Consider the following 24,002-nt stretch of genomic DNA (forward strand, 5'->3'; position numbering starts at 1 on the left):
GTTACATTTCTCTAGGCCCATCCCTCAGCTTTTTACCAGAACAGAGGCGCCCGTTTCCTTATTGTTTCATCTGTGGAGTTTCCCTTTAAACAGCTGCATATTATCAAGATAAAGTGTCACCAACTAAAAGGTAAACATGAGGCCTGTAGCAAATGGCATTCATTTTTCACATGTAAATAGCACTTTTCAGTAGTGCTCAAAGCATGTCATTCCATGAGCGCAGCCCAATAGTCCTCTGTGACAACAATTTTTCCCAACTCGTTAAACAATCAATGCCATATTTCAATGCCCAATCAGTCCTCCGCCTACATAGCCAACACAAAGTCAAATGTAACATCCATATATGGCCAACTCTGTAAACGTTAATATTGATTTATCCAGTAATAGATGTCGTTCTATTGGTAACATACATTTTTGTCTTCTTCTAATGTCTCTTAAGGGGAAAGTAATCTAAAAGTAACAGAATGTAATCAGAGAACTTGGATTACCTTACTCTGCAAGGTAAAGTTACGGATTACAATTTGGGACAGTTTCCTAGTAACGGAATAAAATGTAGAAAGTAACCTGACCCAACTCGGCTAACCTGCCATGTAAACAACCATCTGGAGTGACAAATCATCAGTATTACCACACTGGCAACAGTTCCCAGCTGGTTTAAAAATAAATATTTTCTCTTTTTAAAAAAGGGGAGAATTCAGGGAGAAGCAAGTCAAAAGTGCACAAGAGAGCATCTAGACAAATACATTTCATAGAAAAAAAATGCTTTATTATATTATCATCCATCACCATAATTGGACTGTGCGTGTCCATCCAGATTGCACACATCAGTAGATTCCGTAGGTGTGCTCCTTTCCATCTCTGTACCTGTCCAGGTACCGTAGGGGCTGTCCATGCGGGTACTTCACCTGAGGAGGGTGGTACACAGGAGGCCGCTCAAACTCAAACACGGGCTCTTTCATGTCTGAGGGACCAAGAGAGAGAGGATGGGTGAATCTCATGTCACCATATCGATGCGTTCCACATTGCAGCCGACTTAAATGAGGAGTCAAGACTGACTGATCTATAAATCACCTTGCATCATAAATAACTGCTCAATATTGTCCGTAGGTCAGTCACAATTTACCCATAAAAACATCATGTTTTTCCTGCTCTCAAACATGGCCTAGGGTTTGAGAGCACTAATTCCATGGTGAATAGTGGCTAAATGGTCACTGAGTCAGTCCGCAGCAGGTGTCTGCACTGTCGGCTGCAATGTTGAAAAAGCCCCATGTTGGAAGGCAATCAGATCCATTACAACATTATAGGCGATGATGTCACCTCTCACGGATAAGAGAGGACGGGCGGGTTCTTCCTTCAGATCCTGTAGTCTATGGACACTTATCACAAAATCAACCACACAATTAAATCCACACACTAAAGCGTTCCCAGAAAGAGTATAACTCAAGGTCCACGATTTTCTTGTAAAGAGACATGTCTGCAATCGTTGAACTGCAATAGAGACAAGATGCCACAGCACACACATTGCAATGAGTGTGTACCAAAGTATACTTAACAAAAATATAAAACGCAACATGTAAAGTATTGGTTTCATGAGCTGAAATAAAAGTTCCCAGAAATGTGTTTGTATCCCTGTTGGTAAGCATTTATCCTTTGCCAATATAATCCATTCCCCCGACAGGTGTGGTATATCAAGAAGCTGATTAAACAGCACGCTCATTACACACAGGTGCACCTTGCGTTGGGGCCAATAAAAGGCTGCGCCACTTCCCAGTCATGTGAAATCCCTAGATTAGGGCCTAATTTTTATTTTACCTTTATTTAACTAGGCAAGTCAGTTAAGAACAAATTCTTATTTTCAATGACAGCCTAGGAACTGTGGGTTAACTGCATGTTCAGGGGCAGAACGACAGATTTGTACCTTGTCAGCTCGGGGGTTTGAACTTGCAACCTTCCGGTTACTAATCCAACGCTCTAACCACTATGCTACCCTGCCGCCCCTAATGAATTTATTTCAATTGACTGATTTCCTTATATGAACTGTAACACAGTAAACTCATTGAAATTGGTGCATGTTACTTTTATATATTTTTTGTTCAGTGTACATGTGCACATGTCAAATTGCCAGCAACATTCCCAAAGGTTCAGGCAAACTAATAAAACTTGTGTGCACTTACCTAGTATGTTATGGAAAGTGTGGGTAACAGACTGGTCCCACTGACTCTGGAAGAAGGAGAGGCCTGCTGGAGTCATGCTGTCCTGATGCTTCCTGTAGAACTCTACCGTCTTAAAGCTCCGCTCTGACAGAGACAAACTTGGGGAACAGGGGGGAGGGGCATGTTACCATGTGTGTTCGTCTGTTTGGGTACCCTATGGAATGAACGGATTGATGATTCATGTCCTGTTCCTCACCACGGCAGCGGTCGGATGTCTTCATGGAAGTCGATGGTTTCTTCCTGTCTGAACAGGATGTAAACATAGCGGTGAAAGCCAGTGCCCTTAGCAGGGATCGGGGCCAGGTATGGACACAGCTCCTCTCCTGAGGTCACAGCCCCACCTGGGATGTTCCCACTGGAAACAAAGGGAGGACGTCAATGACTCTCTTTTTTTTGGCAACCAATTTGTGATGGTTGTCATTTGAAATTGGAGGTGTAAAAATATTCTGATGGTAACAGAGCTCATCATCAATTAAAAACAGATTTAAAAAGGGTCATCATCGGCCTAGTTAAATAAAGGTTACATTTATATATAAAAAAAAACATGTGTTTTTTTAATCATCATCGTATTGATGGTTGAAGGAGTAGGCAAACCCCAGACTATTTAAACCACTTAAAAGTTTGACAAAAAGCACAATACAATTATCATTACTGCAATACTCACACCAGCCAGTGCACATACTCCCCTTCACTGTCCAGCAGATGCTCATCTGAAACAAAGAAATCATTGGTTTAAACACAAAACATGCAGTAAATGTTTATTTAATGATACAGTGCCACCATGTGGACATGTTAACAACTGAATTATACAATTCTTGGTATTTTCTGATGGTGTGTGTGTGTGTGTGTGTCTGACCTGGGCTGGTGAGCAGCAGTGTCCATATGGAGCCCTCCTCTGCCTCAAAACTGACCTGAGGTGCCTCAGCAGCCTGTTAAAAACAGAGGTGAGGAGGTGAAATAGGAGAATACATAGACATATGGGTTGGCGCCCAACCCCCTTGGGTTGTGCCGTGGCGGAGATCTTTGTGGGCTATACTCGGACTCGTCTCAGGATGATAAGTTGGTGGTTGAAGATATCCCTCTAGTGGTGTGGGGGCTCTGCTTTGGCAATGTGGGTGGGGTTATATCCTGCCGTTTGGCCCTGTCCGGGGGTATCATTGGATGGGGCCACAGTGTCTCCTGACCCCTCCTGTCTCAGCCTCCAGTATTTATGCTGCAGTAGTTTATGTGTCGGGGGGCAAGGGTCAGTTTGTTATATCTGGAGTACTTCTCCTGTCTTATCCAGTGTCCTGTGTGAATTTAAATATGCTCTCTCTAATTCTCTCTTCTCTCGGAAGAGCTGAGCCCTAGGACCATGCCTCAGGACTACCTGGCATGACGACTCCTTGCTGTCCCCAGTCCACCTGGCCGTGCTGCTGCTCCACTTTCAACTGTTCTGCCTGCGGCTATGGAACCCTGACCTGTTCACCAGATGTGCTACCTGTCCCAGACCTGCTGTTGTTTTCAACTCTCTAGCGGTAGAGATACTCTTAATGATCGGCTATGAAAAGACAACTGACATTTACTCCTGAGGTGCTGACTTGCTGCACCCTCGACAAGTACTGTGATTATTATTATTTGACCATGCTGGTCATTTATGAACATTTGAACATCTTGGACATGTTCTGTTATAATCTCCACCCGGCACAGCCAGAAGAGGACTGGCCACCCCTCATAGCCTGGTTCCTCTAGGTTTCTTCCTAGGTTTTGGCCTTTCTAGGGAGTTTTTCCTAGCCAGCGTGCTTCTACACCTGCATTGCTTGCTGTTTGGGGTTTTAGGCTGGGTTTCTGTAAAGCACTTTGAGATATCATCTAATGTAAGAAGGGCTATATAAATACATTTGATTTGATATGCAGGATTCTGGGGGCAAAAAAAATAAGAAAAGTGTCTCTGAACAAAGGTTTCATCTGTCCGTAAATCAGTTCTGAAAACTACAGCATCCACCCACGATCCGTTTCTCTTACCTCTGTGGGGGTCAAGTGGTTCCCATAATGTACTTGTGCTGGGCTATCCTGGCCGTAGCTGACACACAGTGTGAAGCGGGGGTAGAAGTAGGCCATTGGGAACAGATCCTTGAAGATCCCATAGTGATCCGCTAGCCTCTGGACATGGTACGGGCCGCTCGTCTCCTCCCAGCCTGCCTGCACCCGATCCAGGGAGACCTTAACTGGAAAAACAACATCCATATTAGATCAAGATGACCCGTTAGTCTTTGAAATTAAGCTAATATGTCTGGTTTCTGTATGTTATTCAAAAATATCAGGCCGAGCTGGGGGAACTTACAGGTGCGCAGACGCATGGCTCTCTCCAGCTCTATACTACGTCTGTTCTCCTTCACCACCCTCTTCCGCTCCCTCGCTTCCTTCACCCTGGAGGGCCGACAATGTGGCAGCCCAATATTGACTCGCTCCACATCTGGACCAGAATGACATACGGGAGAGAAAACTGAGCACGCCAGACAATAAAGGGTTGAAATGTCTTCTGTGTCAGTTGACATTCATCTTTATACTTCAAATCTTCTAAAAGCTGAGCTGATAACACTACTTGAAGTGCACTACCACCACTGTGATAAAGCAAGGTCCAGACCTCTTAGCAGAGGCCGAAAGTAAACATACTGTAGGAGGGCACATTAGGTAACGTTATTGTGTCAGTGTATAAGAAAATACTGCGCACCACGCCCAGGGTCCTCTTGCTCCTGATACTGTCTGTAGGTCTTCCACCAGGCTGGTGTGTTCTTCGCCTCCTCTGCTTTCTTGAGGTAGCGTGTGTAACTGCGATACTTTTCGAGTGATTCCAAGTTTTTGTAGTCTATGTCCTCATTTGGCATTGGTCCCAATGGAGCAGACCGTCGGCATAAAATGGCTGAAAATCACAAACACATATTACCAGAATAAATATGATATGCAAGTAACGTTAAAGCACACGCAGGGAGTAGCCACTAGGCAGCTAGCTAACGTAGCTATGATCTGCAACCTTCCTTTCGGTATTCGCTTGCGAGAGGCTCGCCATTCTAATAATTCCTGAATTTGGACTGATATATCTGTCCACAATAACATCGTACCTGCAGTTCCAAGTGTCCTGGCATTGCTGACCCCTATATCTGTGCCCGTTCGCAGCACAGAGGAGCAAAGCATACGCAACGCCATTTTGGTGGTGAATGACGAAAACTGTAACATCCGGCATGTGGAGTATAGATAGCTACGTATGATATTTATGAGTACTTCGTCATCATATGGCGCCTCATATGTAATTTGGCGAGGCGGATTCCCAGCTACTGTATTCAAATTAGATGCCCTATATTAATTTATTACACCGGTGAGCTACATTTACTTTAAGATGGAATCTTAGAATGACAATATGTTAAGTGTTTTACCTTTGATTCATAGAACTGTACTCATCTTTCGACTTGATAGTTGTCTTTTCACTGTAATAATGGTTACAAAGTAGCTAGCTAGCTAGCTGGCTAAGTAGTAGCTACTATGATTTCCATTAATTTGATGGAGGCTTGCTAGCTACAAACTGCTGGCTTTGCTATAGCAGGGCTCTATGCTTACCTAAACTGCATTTGTGCGCCTAAGTTTAAAAATGTAGGCACACACAAATACATTTAAGAGCACAATGAAAAATATTTGCGATATTAAAGCCAGAATCCTTCATTTTTTTCTAGGTGCATTGCTACTCCTGAAATAAAATTCGGGGTCACACAGCATAATATGTAGGAGCCAGTGAAGGCTGCTGAGGGGAGGACGGTTCATAATAATGCCTGGAATGGTATCAACCATATGAAAACCATGTTTTTGATACCATTTCATTTACTCCTTTCCAGCCATTCTTATGAACGTTCTCCCCTCAGCAGCCTCCACTTGAGCCCTGTATAGCCTATGTAGCATCGTGTGACTCATGCAATGACATCCCATAATGGAACGTCGATGCTGATAAGGTCCAGCTGTCGCCATGGTCCTTCTTCAAAATGACTATTTTTCTAGTGACGCTGCCGATAAGAAGGCCAGTATACAGTAGGCTACAGACCCTGGTTCGATCCCAGGCTGTATCACAGAGAGCCATGAGGCGTCGTTCGAGGCCGTCATTGAAAATAGAAATTTGTTTTCTTAACAGTGTTCTGCCCCTGAACAGTCAGTTAACCCACTGTTCGAGGCCGTCATTGAAAATAAGAATTTGTTCTTAACTGACTTGAAGAGTGTGGAGGTGGGAATATGTATAGAGGAGACTGAAAGGAGCTGGGCTGACAGAGAATATCGCCAAAGCCAAGGTAAAGTTTATTTTTATTTTTTTATAGTGACAGTCAATACACTGGTGAAAGTACCAACATAGTTAATGGAGAGGCCTACATTGAAAATAGGTTCCTTTTCCTAGTAAAGTAGATTTGACTGTGTGACGGTCATGGAATTTTGGGATGACAGTTATTTGTCATTCAAAAGTCTGACACAGTTGTCAAATGAACAAATCTGTTGATGCTGGTGTGAACCCTGCTCACTGCATCCACGTTGCTTGACATAGGACTAATATGTACATATATACTGAAGTTAATAATAAACGCAACATACGCAACTTTTTAAAATTATATTCTTATTTATATTAACAGTAGCGCCCTGTTTTCAATACAAATAAAAAAAACGCATATACCCACATATATACAGGCACAAGACATATACAGTACACATTAAGAAAAACAATCACAATTAACATTTAAAATATCAGAAATTGGTGGAGTGTGAGAAGCGAAATTTGAATTTCCCCAGAGGCACCAGAACATCCCGTTTTTATTGTTGTTTTTTCTGTAAATGGTTTGCCATGTAAGGTACGGCATAACTGAAGGCGCATTTTCCGATCTGTGTAGAAACTAGGGGGAAACCAGGTCAATGTAATTCATGGACCTAGTTTTCTAATGAGTAATTCTAACAGATTTAGATGTCAGATACATTGGACGTGTTTGCATTAATGCTTTATACAGTTGGAAGTCGGAAGTTTACATAAACCTTAGCCAAATACACTGGAATTGTGATACAGTGAATTATAAGTTAAATAATCTGTGTGTAAACAATTGTTGGAAAAATTACTTGTGTCATACACAAAGTAGATGTCCTAACCGACTTGCCAAAACTATAGTTTGTTAACAAGAAATTTGTGGAGTGGTTGAAAAACTAGTTTTAATGACTCCAAGCTAAGAATATGTAAACTTCCCACTTCAACTGTAGATAACATAAAACATGCAACAACTTCAACAATTTTATTGAATTACAGTTCATATCAGGAAATCAGTCAATTGATATAAATTCATTAGGCTAAATCTATGGATTTCACGTCTGGGCAGGGGCGCAGCCATGGGTGGAGCTGGGAGGGCATACACCCACTTGGGAGCCAGGCACAGCCAATCAGAATACGCTTTTCCCCACAAAAGAGCTTTTTTTACAAATAGAAATAGTCCTCAGTTTCATCAGCTGTTCGGGTGTCTGGTCTCAGACAATCCTGCAGGTGAAGATGCTGGATGTGGAGGTTCTGGGCTGGCATGGTTACACATGGTCTAAAACGGCACATTTTAGAGTGGCCTTTTGTCCCCAGCACAAGGTGCACCTATGTAATGACCATACTGTTTAATCGGCTTCTTGATATGCCACACCTGTCAGGTAGATGGACTATCTTGGTAAAGGAGAAATACTCACTAACAGGGATGTAAACAAGTTTGTTGCCAACATTTTAGAGAAATAAGCTTTGTGTATGAAACATTTCTGGGGTCTTTCATTTCAGCTCATGAAACATGGAACCAACACTTTACTCGCTGTGTTTATTCCATATAATAAGCGTTTCAAATGAGCTCATCAAGCCTCATGAATATCAGCTCCCGGCCCACTCAACCTGTCTTTTTAGACTTCCTGGTAGTAAGACATGAATGTAATTCATAAACAATTGACCATTTGTATCCAGAACATATTATGGGTGAAATTTGTGTCACTCAAAAGGAAGGATGTTAAAAAAGTTTGCCAACATAACCATGATGTATTGCCTATCTGCTGTTTTAGAGCCAATTGTGACTAATATGCATCTTCTCACATGCTCCCTCCACAGACCGCTGCACTCTGACCCTCGTACAGCCAACAGTCACCTGCTACTCTCCCAGGAGGAGAGCTGCACCGTGTCCCCGCCCACGAGACTCGCCCAGACCACACCTGGCAGGTGCTCTGCTTCCAGGGCTTCAAACACAGAAAGCAGTACTGGGAGCTGGAGGTGTCCATGCCATGGGCCTGCCTGGGGGTCAAAGTGTGATGGCCATGGTAGCCCAGAGCAGGGGGTCAGAGTGTGAAGGCCATGGTAGCCCAGAGCAGGGGGTCAGAGTGTGAAGGACATGGTAGCCCAGAGCAGGGGGTCAGAGTGTGAAGGCCATGGTAGCCCAGAGCAGGGGGGGGTCAGGTAGCCCAGAGCAGGGGGTCAGAGTGTGAAGGCCATGGTAGCCCAGAGCAGGGGGTCAGAGTGTGAAGGACATGGTAGCCCAGAGCAGGGGGTCAGAGTGTGAAGGCCATGGTAGCCCAGAGCAGGGGGTCAGAGTGTGAAGGCCATGGTAGCCCAGAGCAGGGGGTCAGAGTGTGAAGGACATGGTATCCCAGAGCAGGGCTATTCAACTGACAACGGGGGGCAGTGTAACTGGCTTCCAGGTCTAGAGTTGAGTTTGGGGACTATAGAATTGCACCTGTGTCTTTTGAGACTTCCCAACATAACCTGACCCCTGCGTCTCTCCCCTAGTTCACCTGTGAGGGCATCCCCAGGAAGGAAAAGGGAAAGAGTAGCATGGTGGTAATGAACGATCTGTCCTGGAGCCTCCAGCTAGACGAGGATCAGCTGAACGCCTGGCACAGCGGGCACCGGGAGACGGTGGCTGGTCATTACAACCACATTGTAATGCTGCTGGATTACGAGGCCGGAACGCTGACGTACTACGAAGACAGGCAGATGAGGCTGCATTCCTTCTACTGTGCCTTCACTCAGGAGCTGCTCCCCCGCCTGTCGGATAGGGGAGGGTGTCAGCGTCACCCTCTGCTTGCCGTGACGACAACACAAAAGGAAACAACTGAGCTGACAATGTCATAAGGGACTAGTCTTGCAAAGCTGATGAGTGTTTTGATCTCGCCTTACTGTACAGATGTTTTTACAGTCCTGTTGTGGGACACAGACTTGAACGGGAGCGACTAGTAAGTACATATGTGACACGGGACTCTTCTGCACTGTTAATGTTCTGAAATATGGGATCACTCAGGACAGTGGACTAGTCTTCGGGATACTGTTGTGGACTTACAGGTTCTCAGAACCGTGAGCACAGTTAGGAACTGGAAATGTCTACTGTGCGGGAAACTGGTTTTCCTTAAGAGAAGGGAAAAGCACATGTCTAGGGTCCCTAAAGGCCGAAGAAATTTCACAGAAGTTCTTGTTGGATTTCTAATGGAGCTGACGTTAAATGTTTTGCACTACTTTGTGTTGGAAGTTGGAACTGGACAAATATGGTATTTAAAATGTGGTCTTCCGAATTAGACAGCTTGTCGTTTTGTTAAACAAGGCAATGACGTAGCGTATATATTTTTTTAAATACAGAAAGTCAGGTACCCAGGCTTGCATCACAATGTGTACAGAAAAATGCACTACTGTCAAATGAATAAAATGGACACACTTCACATCACAAGATCAGTTTAATAAAAATTCAATCCATATTAGTTACAATTGAGTCCATGCTTTGGTCTTTTTAATAATATATTTGACCATTTCAAATGAATTAATCAATAAATTAGTGGGAACTTGAAATAAATATAGCCATATCTGACTTTTTTTTTTTACTATACACATAGCCATGGCAGGCGCAAAGAGGCCCGATGCATAGCATTCTGAAAGTGCAAAGAATCTTCCAGCTGCATTGTGCCAGAGAGAAAGAGAGATGCCCAAATATTAAGGTGCTCAGATCAGAGTCAGGAGACTGACCTCAAACATGTCAGTGAAGGACACACCACAAGAGAAGTTGATAGCCATCAGTGTAGTTAGATGTGAGAGATGTGACTATTGATCTAATCTGTTAGTCCAGAACACTGCAGAGTGATGTGATGCAAGGAACTATTTCTGTTGTTTAATTTCCTTGATGTGGTGGGTGAGTGAGTTCTAGAATGTTCAGAAGAGTGACACAGGACATGACATCATAGGGCAACTGCTCTATATACACACACAGGAAGTAGCAGTAGTCACAGATAGCTAAGATCATCTTTCCATGTAGTTTGATAGTTCAACTAGGATCAGGGATTCTTAGTGTTCTAGATAGCTGTCCACTATACCGGACATTTTGGTTCCTATCAACACAACGGGAAAGTCTCAAATTACACTATATTCCCTTTATAGAAGGGTGTTATTTCAGATATGTAAATTTTCAACAAAGACCTGGTCCAATGATCTACTGCTATCCTCTCATTAAAAGTTGTCACATTAAAAGCCTGTACAGAGAAATAATAAATGAAATCAACAATATACAGCCTTTCGCTAGCCCCTGGAAAGCTGAGAAATCACAGTCCTGTTCAATTGGTCATCAACAGTCTTCTGAAATAAACCAGGTTCTCACCAAAACGACCTGCTAAACCTTGAGCCTGCATGCCTGTCCGTTTCTGCTTTAGCCAACTTGCCGTTGTCTGATCTGGCAAGAAAATGTAGTGTTTGGCAATGCAGAAAAAGGCAGGTACCCAAGAATACTACTAAACCTCAGTCAAAAACACCTCCGTCTTAACCTAATATTCCCCTTTTTCCTGACATCTTTGGCTCAAACAAGCTACAATCATATCATCAACCACTAGAAAAGCTGTAAGTAACACTGTTTAGTTAAAGTCAGGTGGAGAGAACTGTTTAGTGGAACTCAGAAGGTAACTGCCTGTACACGAGCTGGGGAGAGTGGAGCTGACATAGCTAGCTGGTTGGGAGTTAAGAGACTGGCCAGAGGAGACGAGGAGAGGGGGGGGTGGAGTGACTTAAAAAACGGAGCAAGGTAGACCGAGAGGATATAGACCAAAAGGAGGGGTTGGTGGAAGAGAAAGGAGGAACAAAGACATAATAGGGATAGAGAGATGGGGTGGTGGTACAGGCTGTGTGAAGGAGGGGTGGGAGCTGAGATACAGGCTCTCTACTGGCTCTTCTTGTCTTCAGTAGGGGAGTATGGGGGTGGGTTGTCCTGTAGAAGAGGAGAAAAACACATTACAGATATACACAGTATGGAGGACAACAAACTGAGTTAAAAGCACTACAGTGTGCGCCCATTGGTCCTGTGCCGCTTCCTGCACAGCATTCATTGGCTGTACTCTGACCTGCTCTTTGTTTATTGGTCGGGCAGCTGTCTGCATGAACCTCCCGCAATGACCCTGCCTCTCCTACCTGATGCTGGTACAAACAATTTAAATATTTTAAAAAATAGGAGAATCCATACCCTTCTAAATCAAAACTTATGTTATTTACAGTACCAGTCCAAAGTTTGGACACCTACTCTTTCAAGGGTTTTTTTTGTACCATCTTCCACATTGTAAAAAATATTAAAAAATATTTTAAAAAATGGTGAAAACATCAAAAGTATGAAATCATGTAGCAACCAACAACAACAAAGGTGTTAAAATATATATATTTTTTATATTTCAATGCAGCCACCCTTTGCCCACTTTATACACTCTTGGCATCCTCTCAACCAGCTTCATGAGGTAGTCACCTGGAATGCATTTCAATTAACAGGTGTGCCTTGTTAAAAGTTCATTTGTGGAATTTCTTTCCTTCCTAATGCGTTTGAGCCAATCAGTTGTGTTGTGACAAGCTAGGGGTGGTATACAGAAGACAGCCAGCCCTATTTAGTAAAGACCATATTATGGTAAGAACAGCTGAAATTAGCAAAGAGACAGTCCATCATTACTTTAAGAGATGAAGGTCAGTCAATCCGAAACATTTCAAGAACTTTCAAAGATTCTTAAAGTGCAGTCGCAAAAACCCATCAAGCGCTATGATGAAACTGGCTCTCGTGAGGACTGCCACAAGAAAGGAAGACACAGAGTTACCTCTGCTGCAGAGGATAAATTCATTAGAGTTACCAGCCTCAGAAATTGCAGCCCAAATAAATGCTTCACAGAGTTCAAGTAACCGACACATCTCAACATCAGCTCTTCAGGGGAGACTGCTTGAATCAGGCCTTCATGGTCAAATTACTGCAAAGAAACCACCACTAAAAGGACACCAATAATAAGAAGAGACTTGCTTGGGCCAAGAAACAGGAGCAATGGACATTAGACCGGTGGAAATATGTCCTTTGGACTGGTGAGTCCAAATGAGAGATTTTTGGATGCAACTGCTGTGTCTTTGTGGAACGCAGAGTAGGTGAATGGATGATCTCTGCATGTGTGGTTCCCACCGTGAAGCATGGAGGAGGTGGTGTGATGGTGCTTTGCTGGTGACATTGTAATTCATTTAGAATTCAAGGCACGCTTAACCAGCATGGCTACCACAGCATTCTGCAGCGATATGCCATCTCATCTGGTTTGTGCTTAGTGGGACTATCATTTGTTTTTCAAAAGGACAATGACCCAAAACACACCTCCAGGCTGTGTAAGGGCTATTTGACCAGGATAGAGAGTGACTGAGTGCTGCATTAGATGACCTGGCCTCCACAATCACCTGACCTCAAACCAATTGAGATGGTTTGGGATGAGTTGAACCCCAGAGTGAAGAAAAAGCAGCCAAAAAGTGCTCAGCATATGCGAGAACTCCTTCAAGACTGTTGGAAAAGCATTCCAGGTGAAGCTGGTTGAGAGAATGCCAAGAGTGTGCAAAGCTATCATCAAGGCAAAGGGTGGCTACTTTGAAGAATCTAAAATATATTTGGATTTGTTTAACGCTTTTTTTGGTTACTACCTGATTCCATGGATGTTATTTCATAGTTTTGAAGTCTTCACTATTATTCTACAATGTAGAAAAATAGTATAAAAATAAGTAAAACCCTTGAATGAGTAAGTGTGTCCAAACTTTCGGCTGGTACTGTATGTCTATTAGATTAAAATGTGTTCCTACACATCAGATTTAGGTTGGTAAAAAAGTGCTAAACAGGTGTACCTGTGGCAAGTAGGTGGGAGGAAGTGTGGAACAGCTGCCACTGGTTGCTGCCTCTGCTGCCTTTGCCTCCGCTGATGGAAGGAGAGAGAAACACCAGTGAAAAAAGAGAGGTGGGGGAGAAACACATAGAAAGCAAGAGAAGTGAATTCATTGTCCTTACTTAATGTGTCGGCAGCATGGGCTCACTCACATCAGGCTAATTAAACTACCATTACTGAAGGTACTTTGCAAAAAAACGAAAGATAACCTAAATGTATTCTGACCTGCAGGTGTGGAAGGCAGGGCAGGGTCGTGGGGGGCCTGCTGCCCTAGGGGGGCAGAGTAGGGAGGAGGGGGCATGTAGGCCGCAGGACCATCAAACGCTGGTGGGTTGGGGTAGAATACACCTGCAGAGAAACAAAAAGTACATGTGAAACACAACATTACATGGACTGGTTATGATTAACTTAGGGTTTTCCCCATTTTCAATTAGACAAGTACAAAAATACATAGGAAGACAACAGTAGTCTGTCTGATCCATACCTTGTGGAGGGGGGTTGGGGTAAGAGTACCCGGGTGGGGGTCCCGCTGGGTACCCATTGGCTGGGGGAGGAGGGTAAGCATAGGCCCCGTTGCCCATGTAGGGACAACCCCCAAAGCCACCACTCACAGGCTGCCCTCTGGACGCTGCACAGGGGAAGTGGGGGGAAAGACATCATTTAAATCTAGCTATTTAAAAAGGAGACAGTCATTGGGAAAATTGATCACAGAATCAGCTCCGAAAGTCCTTTACCTTGTGCAGCGACCTGTAACATGTACTGTCCAAACTCTATGGCTCCTCCTGCAGCAAACACCATCTTAAAGGTGGCACAGCCCTCCCAGCCCCCTGGAAAGTGAGCAGTATAGTTACCAACTTTCAAAACTAAAATAAATATAATCCTGATTTCTATTTTTAAAGTTAATTTTTAGCACAGCAGTGGTCCTTGGCTAGATACATCTAATAAATGTACATTGTATATTTCTCAGGTAATGAGTGTGAAGTTCATTGAGGGCTTGTGGGAAACACAGACTCCCTCTCTCGCCCACAAACACACCTCCGGGCTCTGCGCTGACTGTGCCTTTGATGTAGTTGGCCCCCAGGACAGGCTGTTTGACCTCACAGCCCTTCATCAGGTAGAAAGGCATCATGAAGGACTGCAGAGCATCACGACCCCCCTTCGCCACAAATATCACCTGAGGAGAGACAACTTGATTTATAGCCATCCTTTCATACCTAGATAGGTGCCTATATGTTAGGGGCTAAGGTGTTGGTTGTATAATATGTTTGCATGGTAAAGAAGTGTGTCTCCTCTTACCCTGTAGGGGGTCAGGAAGATACTCCCCTTCTTACTCTTCCTGAAGGCACCAGGCAGGCACTCTGCTTCACAGAACACCAGCTCCACATTCTCATAGCTCATCAACACACTGATGACACATATTTGCCAACATATAAAGGTTGATGTTGCAAGTAAATTCATTATTACTTTATCTAAAAATCAACATGACACTCATCCTTTTTCATAACCACATGGAGCTAAAAATATATATATATAAAAATAAAAAAAACAGGTTTAAGAGATTAGGGGGCATTGTGCAACTGTCCAAGCTGGTCAGTTACCTAAAAGGGATCCAAGCTGGTCAGTTACCTAAAAGGGATCCAAGCTGGTCAGTTACCTAAAAGGGATCCAAGCTGGTCAGTTACCTAAAAGGGATCCAAGCTGGTCAGTTACCTAAAAGGGGTCCAAGTTGTTCAGTTACCTAAAAGGGGTCCATGTTGGTCAGTTACCTAAAAGGGGATCCAAGCTGGTCAGTTACCTAAAAGTGGTCCAAGTTGGTCAGTTACCTAAAAGGGGTCCAAGCTGGTCAGTTACCTAAAAGGGGGTCCAAGTTGGTCAGTTACCTAAAAGGGGTCCAAGCTGGTCAGTTACCTAAAAGGGGTCCAAGCTGGTCAGTTACCTAAAAGGGGTCCAAGTTGGTCAGTTACCTAAAAGGGGTCCACGTTGGTCAGTTACCTAAAAGGGGTCCAAGCTGGTCAGTTACCTAAAAGGGGTCCAAGTTGTTCAGTTACCTAAAAGGGGTCCACGTTGGTCAGTTACCTAAAAGGGGTCCACGTTGGTCAGTTACCTAAAAAGGGGTCCAAGTTGGTCAGTTACCTAAAAGGGGTCCAAGTTGGTCAGTTACCTAAAAGGGGTTCAAGTTGGTCAGTTACCTAAAAGGGGTCCAAGTTGGTCAGTTACCTAAAAGGGGTCCAAGTTGGTCAGTTACCTAAAAGGGGTCCAAGTTGGTCAGTTACCTAAAAAGGGTCCAAGTTGGTCAGTTACCTAAAAAGGGTCCAAGTTGGTCAGCTACCTAAAGTGACCCATTGCATCTCTGCAGTAAAGAGCAAGATTATGAGATTAGGGGCCATTGTGCAACTGTCTAAATTGGTCAGTTACCTAAAAGGGGTCCAAGTTGGTCAGTTACCTAAAAGGGGTCCAAACTGGTCAGTTACCTAAAAGGGGTCCAAGCTGGTCAGTTACCTAAAAGGGGTCCAAGCTGGTCAGTTACCTAAAAGGGGTCCAAGTTGGTCAGTTACCTAAAGTGACCCATTGCATCTCTGCAGTAAAGAGCAAGATTATGAGATTAGGGGCCATTGTGCAACTGTCTAAATTGGTCAGTTACCTAAAGGGATCCATTGCTTCTCTTCAGTAAAGACCTAGTAAGGGATAATAGGCTTGGGCATGATGACACTCGTGGCTGGCAGTGGTGTTTAAAAAAGTGATTATATATATATATTTATTTTTTAAGGGGGGGGGGGTGTATCTGTACTTCACTATTTAACTTTTATTTCACTACATTCCTAAAGAAAATAAAGTACTTTATTTTAATTTTCCCTGACACCCAAAAGTACTCGTTACATTTCGAAGGGTTAGCAGGACAAGAAAATGGCCCAATTCACACAATTATCAAGAGAACATCACTGGTCAACCCTACTGCCTCAGATCTGGCTGACTCACTAAAAACACACATGCTTCGTGTGCCCCTGGCTATCGTAAAAATTAAATTAAAATAAGAAAACGGTGCTGTCTAGATTGCTTAATATAAAAGGGATTTGAAATTATTTATACTTTTAATACTTAAGTATATTTCAAACAAAATACTTTTACACATGTATTACTACACTAGGTGACTTTAACTAGTCATTTTCTATACTGAACAAAAATAAAACATGCAACAATTTTACTGTTCATATAAGGAAATCAGTCAATTGAAATAAATTCATTAGACCCTAATCAAGGGATTTCACATGACTGGGAAGTGGCGCAGCCATGGCTGGGCCTGGGAGGGCATAGGTCCACCCACTTGGCTAATCAGCCAATCAGAATGTGTTTTTCCCCACAAAAGGGCTTTATCACAGACAGAAATACTCCTTGGTTCCATCAGCTGTCTAGGTGGCGGGTCTCAGACGATTCCACAGGTGAAGAAGCCAGATTTGGAGGTCCTGGGTTCCCTGAAAACTTGAGACATCTGTGTAATGATCATGCTGTTTAATCAGCTTCTTGAGATGCCACCCCTGTCAGGTGTATGGACTATCTTAACAACGGAGACACATTCACTAACAGGGATGTAAACAAATTTGGGCACAACATTTGACATAAATAAACTTTTGGTGTGTATGGAAAAATAGTGCGATATTTTATTTCAGCTCGTGAAACATGGGACCAACACTTCACATGTTGCGTTTATAATTTTTGTTCGGTACATTAAGGTATCTTTACTTTTACGAAAGTGTGACAATTGGGTCGTTTTTCCAACACTGGTGACTGGCTAGGAGGCTAGTTATAACGTCTTACCGAGGCTAGTTATAACCCGCTTGACAGATACGTAACGTTGGCTATGTTCGGGAAAAGAGCTACACTATTTGCCAGAGCAGGCTATCCTTAGCTAACTAGTTAAGTTATTTAGCTATATTTTGCAACTTTGTAGGGGCTAACTTAGCTCAACCTCACCCGATGAGTTGACGTGATCGGCAGTCAACACAATATGACCATCATTATGGTAAACAAGAGTCCCGGCCAAGTGTTGACAAGACACAAGGAAAGATCTGTTAGCTTGGTGCCTGAAATAATACGCAATGAATGCCAACGCTACAGTAACTACAAAACATTGAATGGCTAGCTGGTAAACTACACAAAAATGTAAGCCACAGACTACATAGCTAGCTAAATGCACACAGTTAGCCAACGGAACGTATACGGCTAACTCGCTCACGTTGACTGAGACGCACTAGTACGAATAAGCTAGCTAAACGTTTACCTTTCATTGTTGGTGATAATGACGCCTCCAGATTCAGAATTGTTCTTATTCAAAGCCATCGCGATGTCACCGAGTGTGGAATGAACAACGTTAAATAGTGACAGATGCTATCTGAAGTGTGAACTGGATCAAATCGCCTCCCCGTTACCAGCCAGCCTTGTTCCGCTCTTGTTGTGATGCCGATGCACCTGCACTTCCGACGTGCGTTCCGTCCACACGGTGACGTCATCTCTGAGAAGTGGCTCTTTTTGGGCCATTAACTGGAACAGTTCGTGCTATTCGGGATCCTTGGGACGTCCGTAACCCATTGAAGATTAATTGTAAAATGGTTAAAGGTTAGATAAGGAATAGCTCTATAATCTCTTAATACTTGCCTCCAGAGAGAGTGGTCGACATTAGAAAGATGTAATTAACCTCAGTGAAGTTCTTTGCCATGCTGTTTTTAGTTAATGCAGCATTTAAGAGTGTTGGGCCAGTAACAGAAAGATTGTTGGTTTGAATCCCCGAGCCGACTTGGTGAAAAATCTGTCTTTGTGCTCTTGAGCAATGCACTCGACCCTAATTTCTCCTGTAATTCGATTTAGCTAAGAGCATCTGCTAAATGACTAAATTGTCAATATTAACAGTTGATTTCAAAAGAGCGCTCCCCAAAATGTGGAGTACTTACTGACACAGGAGGGTGAAAGTGCGCATGGTCTCTTCATTTTGTGGACACCATACATTTGTTGACGAGGACACAACCTTGTGTGTAGGCTACTCCTCCCTGTATGTCAGGAAAAAGCACAACTCAACAAAGACGAAGTGTAACATCACATCAAATTAAGTTTCTTTTCTCTGCAGGGGATTCATTTAGGTCAAAAACAGCTAGCCTGCATTATTACCCCCTTTCCACACACACACACACACACACACACACACACACACACACACACACACACACACACACACACACACACACACACACACACACACACACACACACACACACACACACACACACACACACACACACACATACTGAGTCAGTGTTTTACTGTGTGGGTATACGTGTGTATGTGTTAGCCACATTCAGATTGAGCTTGCATATTCAGCCTACCAGGGGTGATAGGTACTTTTTGTGGTCAGCGCAGGCTGCAAAAGCCCATGTTGCTGCCCACCTCCTTTAGCAGTGGGTTTCTGAGAAGCTCTTCTCCTGACTGTAATTGGTGCGCTGGTTTACTGTGCAGGGGTTGACCTCCCAACTTCCAAGTTTAATCCTTTGTTATATCTCGTGCCATGATTTTTATGTAAAAGGATTACTGTTGTGGACATTTCCATGCCTAATGCAAATCAACCATGTACATTATTTACATGTAATTGTCGTTCCTAATCCACAAATAACAGGACATAGCCATTTGTTTTTCAGGGTTTGTTTGTCTGTTTATGCATGTGTTGTGTTTGTGTGTGCATGCGAGAGAGAAAGAGAGAGATGAAGAAACAGAAAGTCACAGCAACCATCTTCAACAGGAAATGATGCCTTCCTGCTAAGTGACAGCTCGGCCCCACTCTGCACTACTCTCTTGTATAACCTCTCACTGCCTCCCATTCCTTTAAACACAGCAGAAAACCTTCAGCCACACAGCCTCCGCAGAGAAGGGTATTTGGCTGTTCATCCACCTCAACCATGATGCCAAGCCAGGATGGGTTGTCCACAATCGGAGACAACCTGCTGCAACCTCCCGACCAGGCAAGTACCAAACTTTGTCGTGTTACAAATAAGTTCATTTAATACAGTGTTGTTTTGGCTCTGCACTCCAGAACATTTGGATTTCATATCGAATGAACCGTTTACAAATTACATCAGTTTTTGTACATAGTCCCCTCGTTTTAGGGAAACAAAAGAATTTGGACAAATTCACTTCTGTTGTATTAAAGTAGTGAAAGGTTTAGTACTAGTAGAATTTTATCCAATTACTTTTGGTTCCCTAAAAAAGTGTTGTAATTTCAACGGTTCAGCCAATATGGATGAAAATACTTTAAAATTAAAGCTGACTAGCTGCACTTTAACCTCATAGTCATTGTATCATTTCATATCCAAAGTGCTGGAGTACAGAGCCAAAACAACAACAACAATTGTCACTGTCCAAATACCTCTGGACCTCACTGTATGTTTTTTCTCATTCGTCTGTAATAAGGATCCAAATAGATCCACGGCATTCCCCTTCTGTGAAACACATTAATCGTATTGGTATTGGGCCCAATTTATGAGGAAGGGGTTGAATTACATGGTGCCACTATGGACATCATCAGGTTCCAATGTGTGTGTGTGTGTGTGTTGGGGGTTTGATGCCCTCTCAGATAACAGTTTAGGATGATGGCCTCAACAACAAAAAAACGGATGCTGAGGTTAAATCGGTTTGCGAAACTTTATTTTCACCATCTGTGAAATGATCTTCTGTTTTGAGTGACTTGAACATATCTTTGTATTGAGCCGAAAATGTGTCATGATCATTGATGTTTTGATAAGACTAGCTGACTGTTGTCTATTATGAATGTACTCGTTCTGTGAGTGGTAGTTACATGCAGTCCATTTGGTATTCTAAGATAAGATCCCACTTGGCTAAAAACGGGTTCAATCGACGTTGTTTCCACATTCCGCATAAAAATGTGATGACATTGAATCCACATGGAATAGTCATTGGGTTTAAAAGAGTCCTCAACATAAGGGAATTTAGTATGTTTTTCCCTTTTAACCTAAATCTAATGACATTGTGACAATTTTGGTTGATTTCACATTGAATTAGTTAGTTAACTACTTCACCAAATGTCAATCAAGACTAGACGTTGAAATGATTTCTGCACCCAGTGGGATGTGACCATGAATCATAGTTCGGCACGATCAGTGTTTCGGGAAATCAGACGACACCGAGGGAGGTGTTTTCACTTCTCATAGAAGAACCACAGACGAGAAATACATCGTTTTTATACCCGCGTGTCTGTGAATGCATGTGTGTGTGTGTATATGTGTATGCATTCCTGTTTTATCTGTGTCCTTATCAGATCTCTCTTATCCTGTCCTATATTTTCTGTTCTGAAACTAGAGACGAGTAGTTCCCGTATCGCCTCACATGAGGAAGTCCCTGACCTAACTAGTGTCACCCTGCTATTTGCATGAGATATTTCCACATTAAAAACACAGACATTTCTCAAGCTCCCCACTGTTGCACTGTTGATATGTCACAGCAAGTACCGTTGACACATCTATAGTGTAGGGCCACGGGTTTCCTGACCACCAGTGGCTAAACTGGGTTGTTTCTCTTCCACATACAGGCTCGTGGCTCAACCAGGAACAGACAGAGACAGGTACAGTGAGCAGAACCTCTCCACTTCAACGACATATTTTAAACATGCCAGAAATATGAATGCTATTTTGCCATATCTGCTTCCCACAAACAAGGGTTACTGTATAAATGTATTGTGTGTAACTGCCCTCCTCCTCCCCCTCCTTCTCAGAGCTCCCCTGCCCGTAAACTGGGGATTACCAGGAGACAGAAGGACAAGAGGGTAAGTCCAGCTCCTATTTTCTCCACATAAGGACTAATGTTGTTAATAAGCAGTATGAGCCAAAGCCTGATGCAATAAATATCATAATCAACGATGCCGTGTCTTGTTTGTATCTGCCATGATCAAATAAACTATCAAGTAGGCTCGTACACAATAACTTCACGAACTGTGACTTTGTGACTTCAGCACTTCCTGAATTAAGAACCCACAGTAGATAACAGGATGGGGATGTACTTTCAGGACTTTAAAGAGAATGAGAACCCAGAAGAGAAGGAGAAGAGACACAAGGAGCAAGAGGTATCATCGCTATAACAGAATAATTCTGCTCGTTTTTATAGACTTTTTAGCTACAGGAGGTGGCACATTAGTGTGTCGTTTAAGAGACCCTATTAAAGGTTAATGTTTGTTGACCCCCCAGCTCAAGCCGCTGTATAAAGAGCTACTGTACACCATCATCCACAAGCTGGGGAAGCCAGCCTCAGCAGAGGTCTTCACTGATAACCAGCTGCACCAATACATCAGAGAGGTGACAACCAGACACTGTCAACTTACTCTATTCTAACCCTCTCACAGACATGACATCTAACCAAACACTCTCAACTTACTCTATTCTAACCCTCTCACAGACATGACATCTAACCATACACTCTCAACTTACTCTATTCTAACCCTCTCACAGACATGACATCTAACCAAACACTCTCAACTTACTCTATTCTAACCCTCTCACAGACATGACATCGAACCAAACACTCTCAACTTACTCTATTCTAACCCTCTCACAGACATGACATCTAACCAAACACTCTCAACTTACTCTATTCTAACCCTCTCACAGACATGACATCTAACCAAACACTCTCAACTTACTCTATTCTAACCCTCTCACAGACATGACATCGAACCAAACACTCTCAACTTACTCTATTCTAACCCTCTCACAGACATGACATCGAACCAAACACTCTCAACTTACTCTATTCTAACCCTCTCACAGACATGACATCGAACCAAACACTCTCAACTTACTCTATTCTAACCCTCTCACAGACATGACATCTAACCAAACACTCTCAACCTACTCTATTCTAACCCTCTCACAGACATGACATCGAACCAAACACTCTCAACTTACTCTATTCTAACCCTCTCACAGACATGACATCGAACCAAACACTCTCAACTTACTCTATTCTAACCCTCTCACAGACATGACATCGAACCAAACACTCTCAACTTACTCTATTCTAACCCTCTCACAGACATGACATCTAACCAAACACTCTCAACTTACTCTATTCTAACCCTATCACAGACATGACATCTAACCAAACACTCTCAACTTACTCTATCCTAAACCTGTCACTGACCAAATGTGTTCTGATTATTTTATTGTCCAAATACTAATACAGTACCTTGTTGCTATCAAACTACCCCTCCCCCTTCAGGCTTTCTCTATGGCAGAGGATGAGCACCAGAGTCTGACAGAGAGGGTCCAGAACACAGAGGTGAGTACGCAGAGGAGTTTCATACTCCTAGGAGAAGCCATTTGACCCAGCAGTATTTACCTATACAGCATCTAAGGGGGTTATGTCCACAGGAGGTTGGTGGCACCTTAATTGGGGAGGACGGGCTCGTGGTAATGACTGGAGAGGAATCAGTGGAATGGTATCAATTACATCAAACACATTGGTTTCCATGGTTTCCAGTAGTTTGATGCCATTCCATTTGCTCCGTTCCAGCCGTTATTATGAGCTGTTCTCCCCTCAGCAGCCTCCACTGGTTCTGTCATACGAAGTCTGAGTCTTGTCCACAGCCTCCAGTCTACTGTCTGATGGCCACTGTGAAGGAAGCCAAGGGCATCCTAGGAAAAGACATCAGTGGTACGTCATACTTCAGATCTGTGAACACAATCAAATGTACTTCAACTACTTTGGTTATCTGGAGGTGTCCAAGCGAGTTCTGGATTTAGGTTGGTCCGTTTAGGAACCGCAGATTTATCAGTTGTGGTCTGTGAATCCTCCGGTGTGATGTGTTGTCCCCAGGTTTCAGTGATCCATACTGCTTGCTGACCATCCTGGAGGATGAGAAGGAGAGCAAGACACGCCGGTCCAGATCTAAACCCCGTAAAGCCGTGGTGAAGGACGCCGTCTCAGACGAGGAGGTTTACACGACAGAAACCAAGAAACAGACCCTCAACCCCATCTGGAACCAAACCTTCGTACTGTGCGTGAAGGAACATTTAGATAGGTTCTATGTTCTATTTGTTATTTTATTCGGATCCCCATTAACTGTTGCAAAAGCAGCAGCTACACTTCCTGGGGTCCACACAAAACATGAAACATAATACAGAACATTAATAGATGAGAACAGCTCAAGGACAGAACTACATACATTAAAAAATGACACAAGTAGCCTACATATCAATACATACACACAAACTGTCTAGTTCAAATAGGGATGAGGCGTTGTGCCGTGAGGTGTTGCTCTATCTGTTACATACATAGAACACACCTATGAGTTTACATAGGGTGCTTGAAATAGCCTGGTCCCTGTTTGTACAGCCTTGAACGTCCTGATAGCCTGGTCCCAGATCAGTTTGTACCGCCTTGAACGTCCTGATAGCCTGGTCCCAGATCAGTTTGTACCGCCTTGAACGTCCTGATAGCCTGGTCCCAGATCAGTTTGTACTGCCTTGAACGTCCTGATAGCCTGGTCCCAGATCAGTTTGTACCGCCTTGAACGTCCTGATAGCCTGATAGTGCAGATAGATT

General features: G+C 43.3%; 3 protein-coding genes across 3 annotated transcripts in view; 1 reads left to right on the forward strand and 2 right to left on the reverse strand.

Moving 5' to 3' along the window:
* Positions 1-740: 740 nt before the first annotated feature.
* Positions 741-5,474, reverse strand: LOC118368656 (39S ribosomal protein L38, mitochondrial-like). Its single transcript, XM_035752945.2, has 9 exons — positions 5,315-5,474; positions 4,927-5,115; positions 4,537-4,668; positions 4,218-4,420; positions 3,070-3,142; positions 2,878-2,923; positions 2,410-2,568; positions 2,175-2,311; positions 741-961 (listed from the first exon to the last, which is right to left on the reverse strand). The coding sequence occupies exons 1-9, from the start codon at positions 5,427-5,429 to the stop codon at positions 825-827; spliced, it is 1,191 nt and encodes a 396-aa protein (XP_035608838.1). The 5' UTR covers positions 5,430-5,474; the 3' UTR covers positions 741-824.
* Positions 5,475-9,928: 4,454 nt separating this feature from the next.
* On the reverse strand, positions 9,929-17,910 carry LOC118368662 (WW domain-binding protein 2-like). Its single transcript, XM_035752956.2, has 8 exons — positions 17,686-17,910; positions 14,706-14,814; positions 14,445-14,583; positions 14,144-14,236; positions 13,894-14,037; positions 13,635-13,757; positions 13,372-13,442; positions 9,929-11,458 (listed from the first exon to the last, which is right to left on the reverse strand). The coding sequence occupies exons 1-8, from the start codon at positions 17,742-17,744 to the stop codon at positions 11,411-11,413; spliced, it is 786 nt and encodes a 261-aa protein (XP_035608849.1). The 5' UTR covers positions 17,745-17,910; the 3' UTR covers positions 9,929-11,410.
* Positions 17,911-19,243: 1,333 nt separating this feature from the next.
* LOC118363462 (protein unc-13 homolog D-like) overlaps positions 19,244-24,002 on the forward strand; it is a 17,124-nt gene continuing 12,365 nt past the window's right edge. The window contains exons 1-8 of the mRNA XM_052493298.1: positions 19,244-19,411; positions 20,995-21,027; positions 21,178-21,228; positions 21,469-21,525; positions 21,647-21,754; positions 22,677-22,736; positions 23,045-23,111; positions 23,274-23,454. Coding sequence (XP_052349258.1) covers positions 19,349-19,411; positions 20,995-21,027; positions 21,178-21,228; positions 21,469-21,525; positions 21,647-21,754; positions 22,677-22,736; positions 23,045-23,111; positions 23,274-23,454 — 620 coding nt within the window. The 5' untranslated portion in view covers positions 19,244-19,348. The remainder of the gene's footprint in view (positions 19,412-20,994; positions 21,028-21,177; positions 21,229-21,468; positions 21,526-21,646; positions 21,755-22,676; positions 22,737-23,044; positions 23,112-23,273; positions 23,455-24,002) is intronic.

This window comes from Oncorhynchus keta, chromosome 3 (genome assembly GCF_023373465.1).
Source record: "Oncorhynchus keta strain PuntledgeMale-10-30-2019 chromosome 3, Oket_V2, whole genome shotgun sequence".
NCBI lineage: Eukaryota > Metazoa > Chordata > Actinopteri > Salmoniformes > Salmonidae > Oncorhynchus > Oncorhynchus keta.

Bases quoted from the DNA above. Each gene is read 5' to 3' on its own strand.
- LOC118368656 (XM_035752945.2), bottom strand. From the start codon at position 5,429: ATGTTACAGTTTTCGTCATTCACCACCAAAATGGCGTTGCGTATGCTT. The intron at 2,924-3,069 runs GTCAGACACACA...TCTTTGTTTCAG, and splicing joins ACTGCTGCTCACCAGCCCAG to ATGAGCATCTGCTGGACAGT. The intron at 2,312-2,409 runs GTGAGGAACAGG...CTGTTCCCCAAG, and splicing joins GACATCCGACCGCTGCCGTG to TTTGTCTCTGTCAGAGCGGA.
- LOC118368662 (XM_035752956.2), bottom strand. From the start codon at position 17,744: ATGGCTTTGAATAAGAACAATTCTGAATCTGGAGGCGTCATTATCACC. The intron at 14,815-17,685 runs GTAAACGTTTAG...ATGTGTCATCAG, and splicing joins ATTATCACCAACAATGAAAG to TGTGTTGATGAGCTATGAGA. The intron at 14,038-14,143 runs GTAAAGGACTTT...TCCCCTGTGCAG, and splicing joins GTTACAGGTCGCTGCACAAG to CGTCCAGAGGGCAGCCTGTG.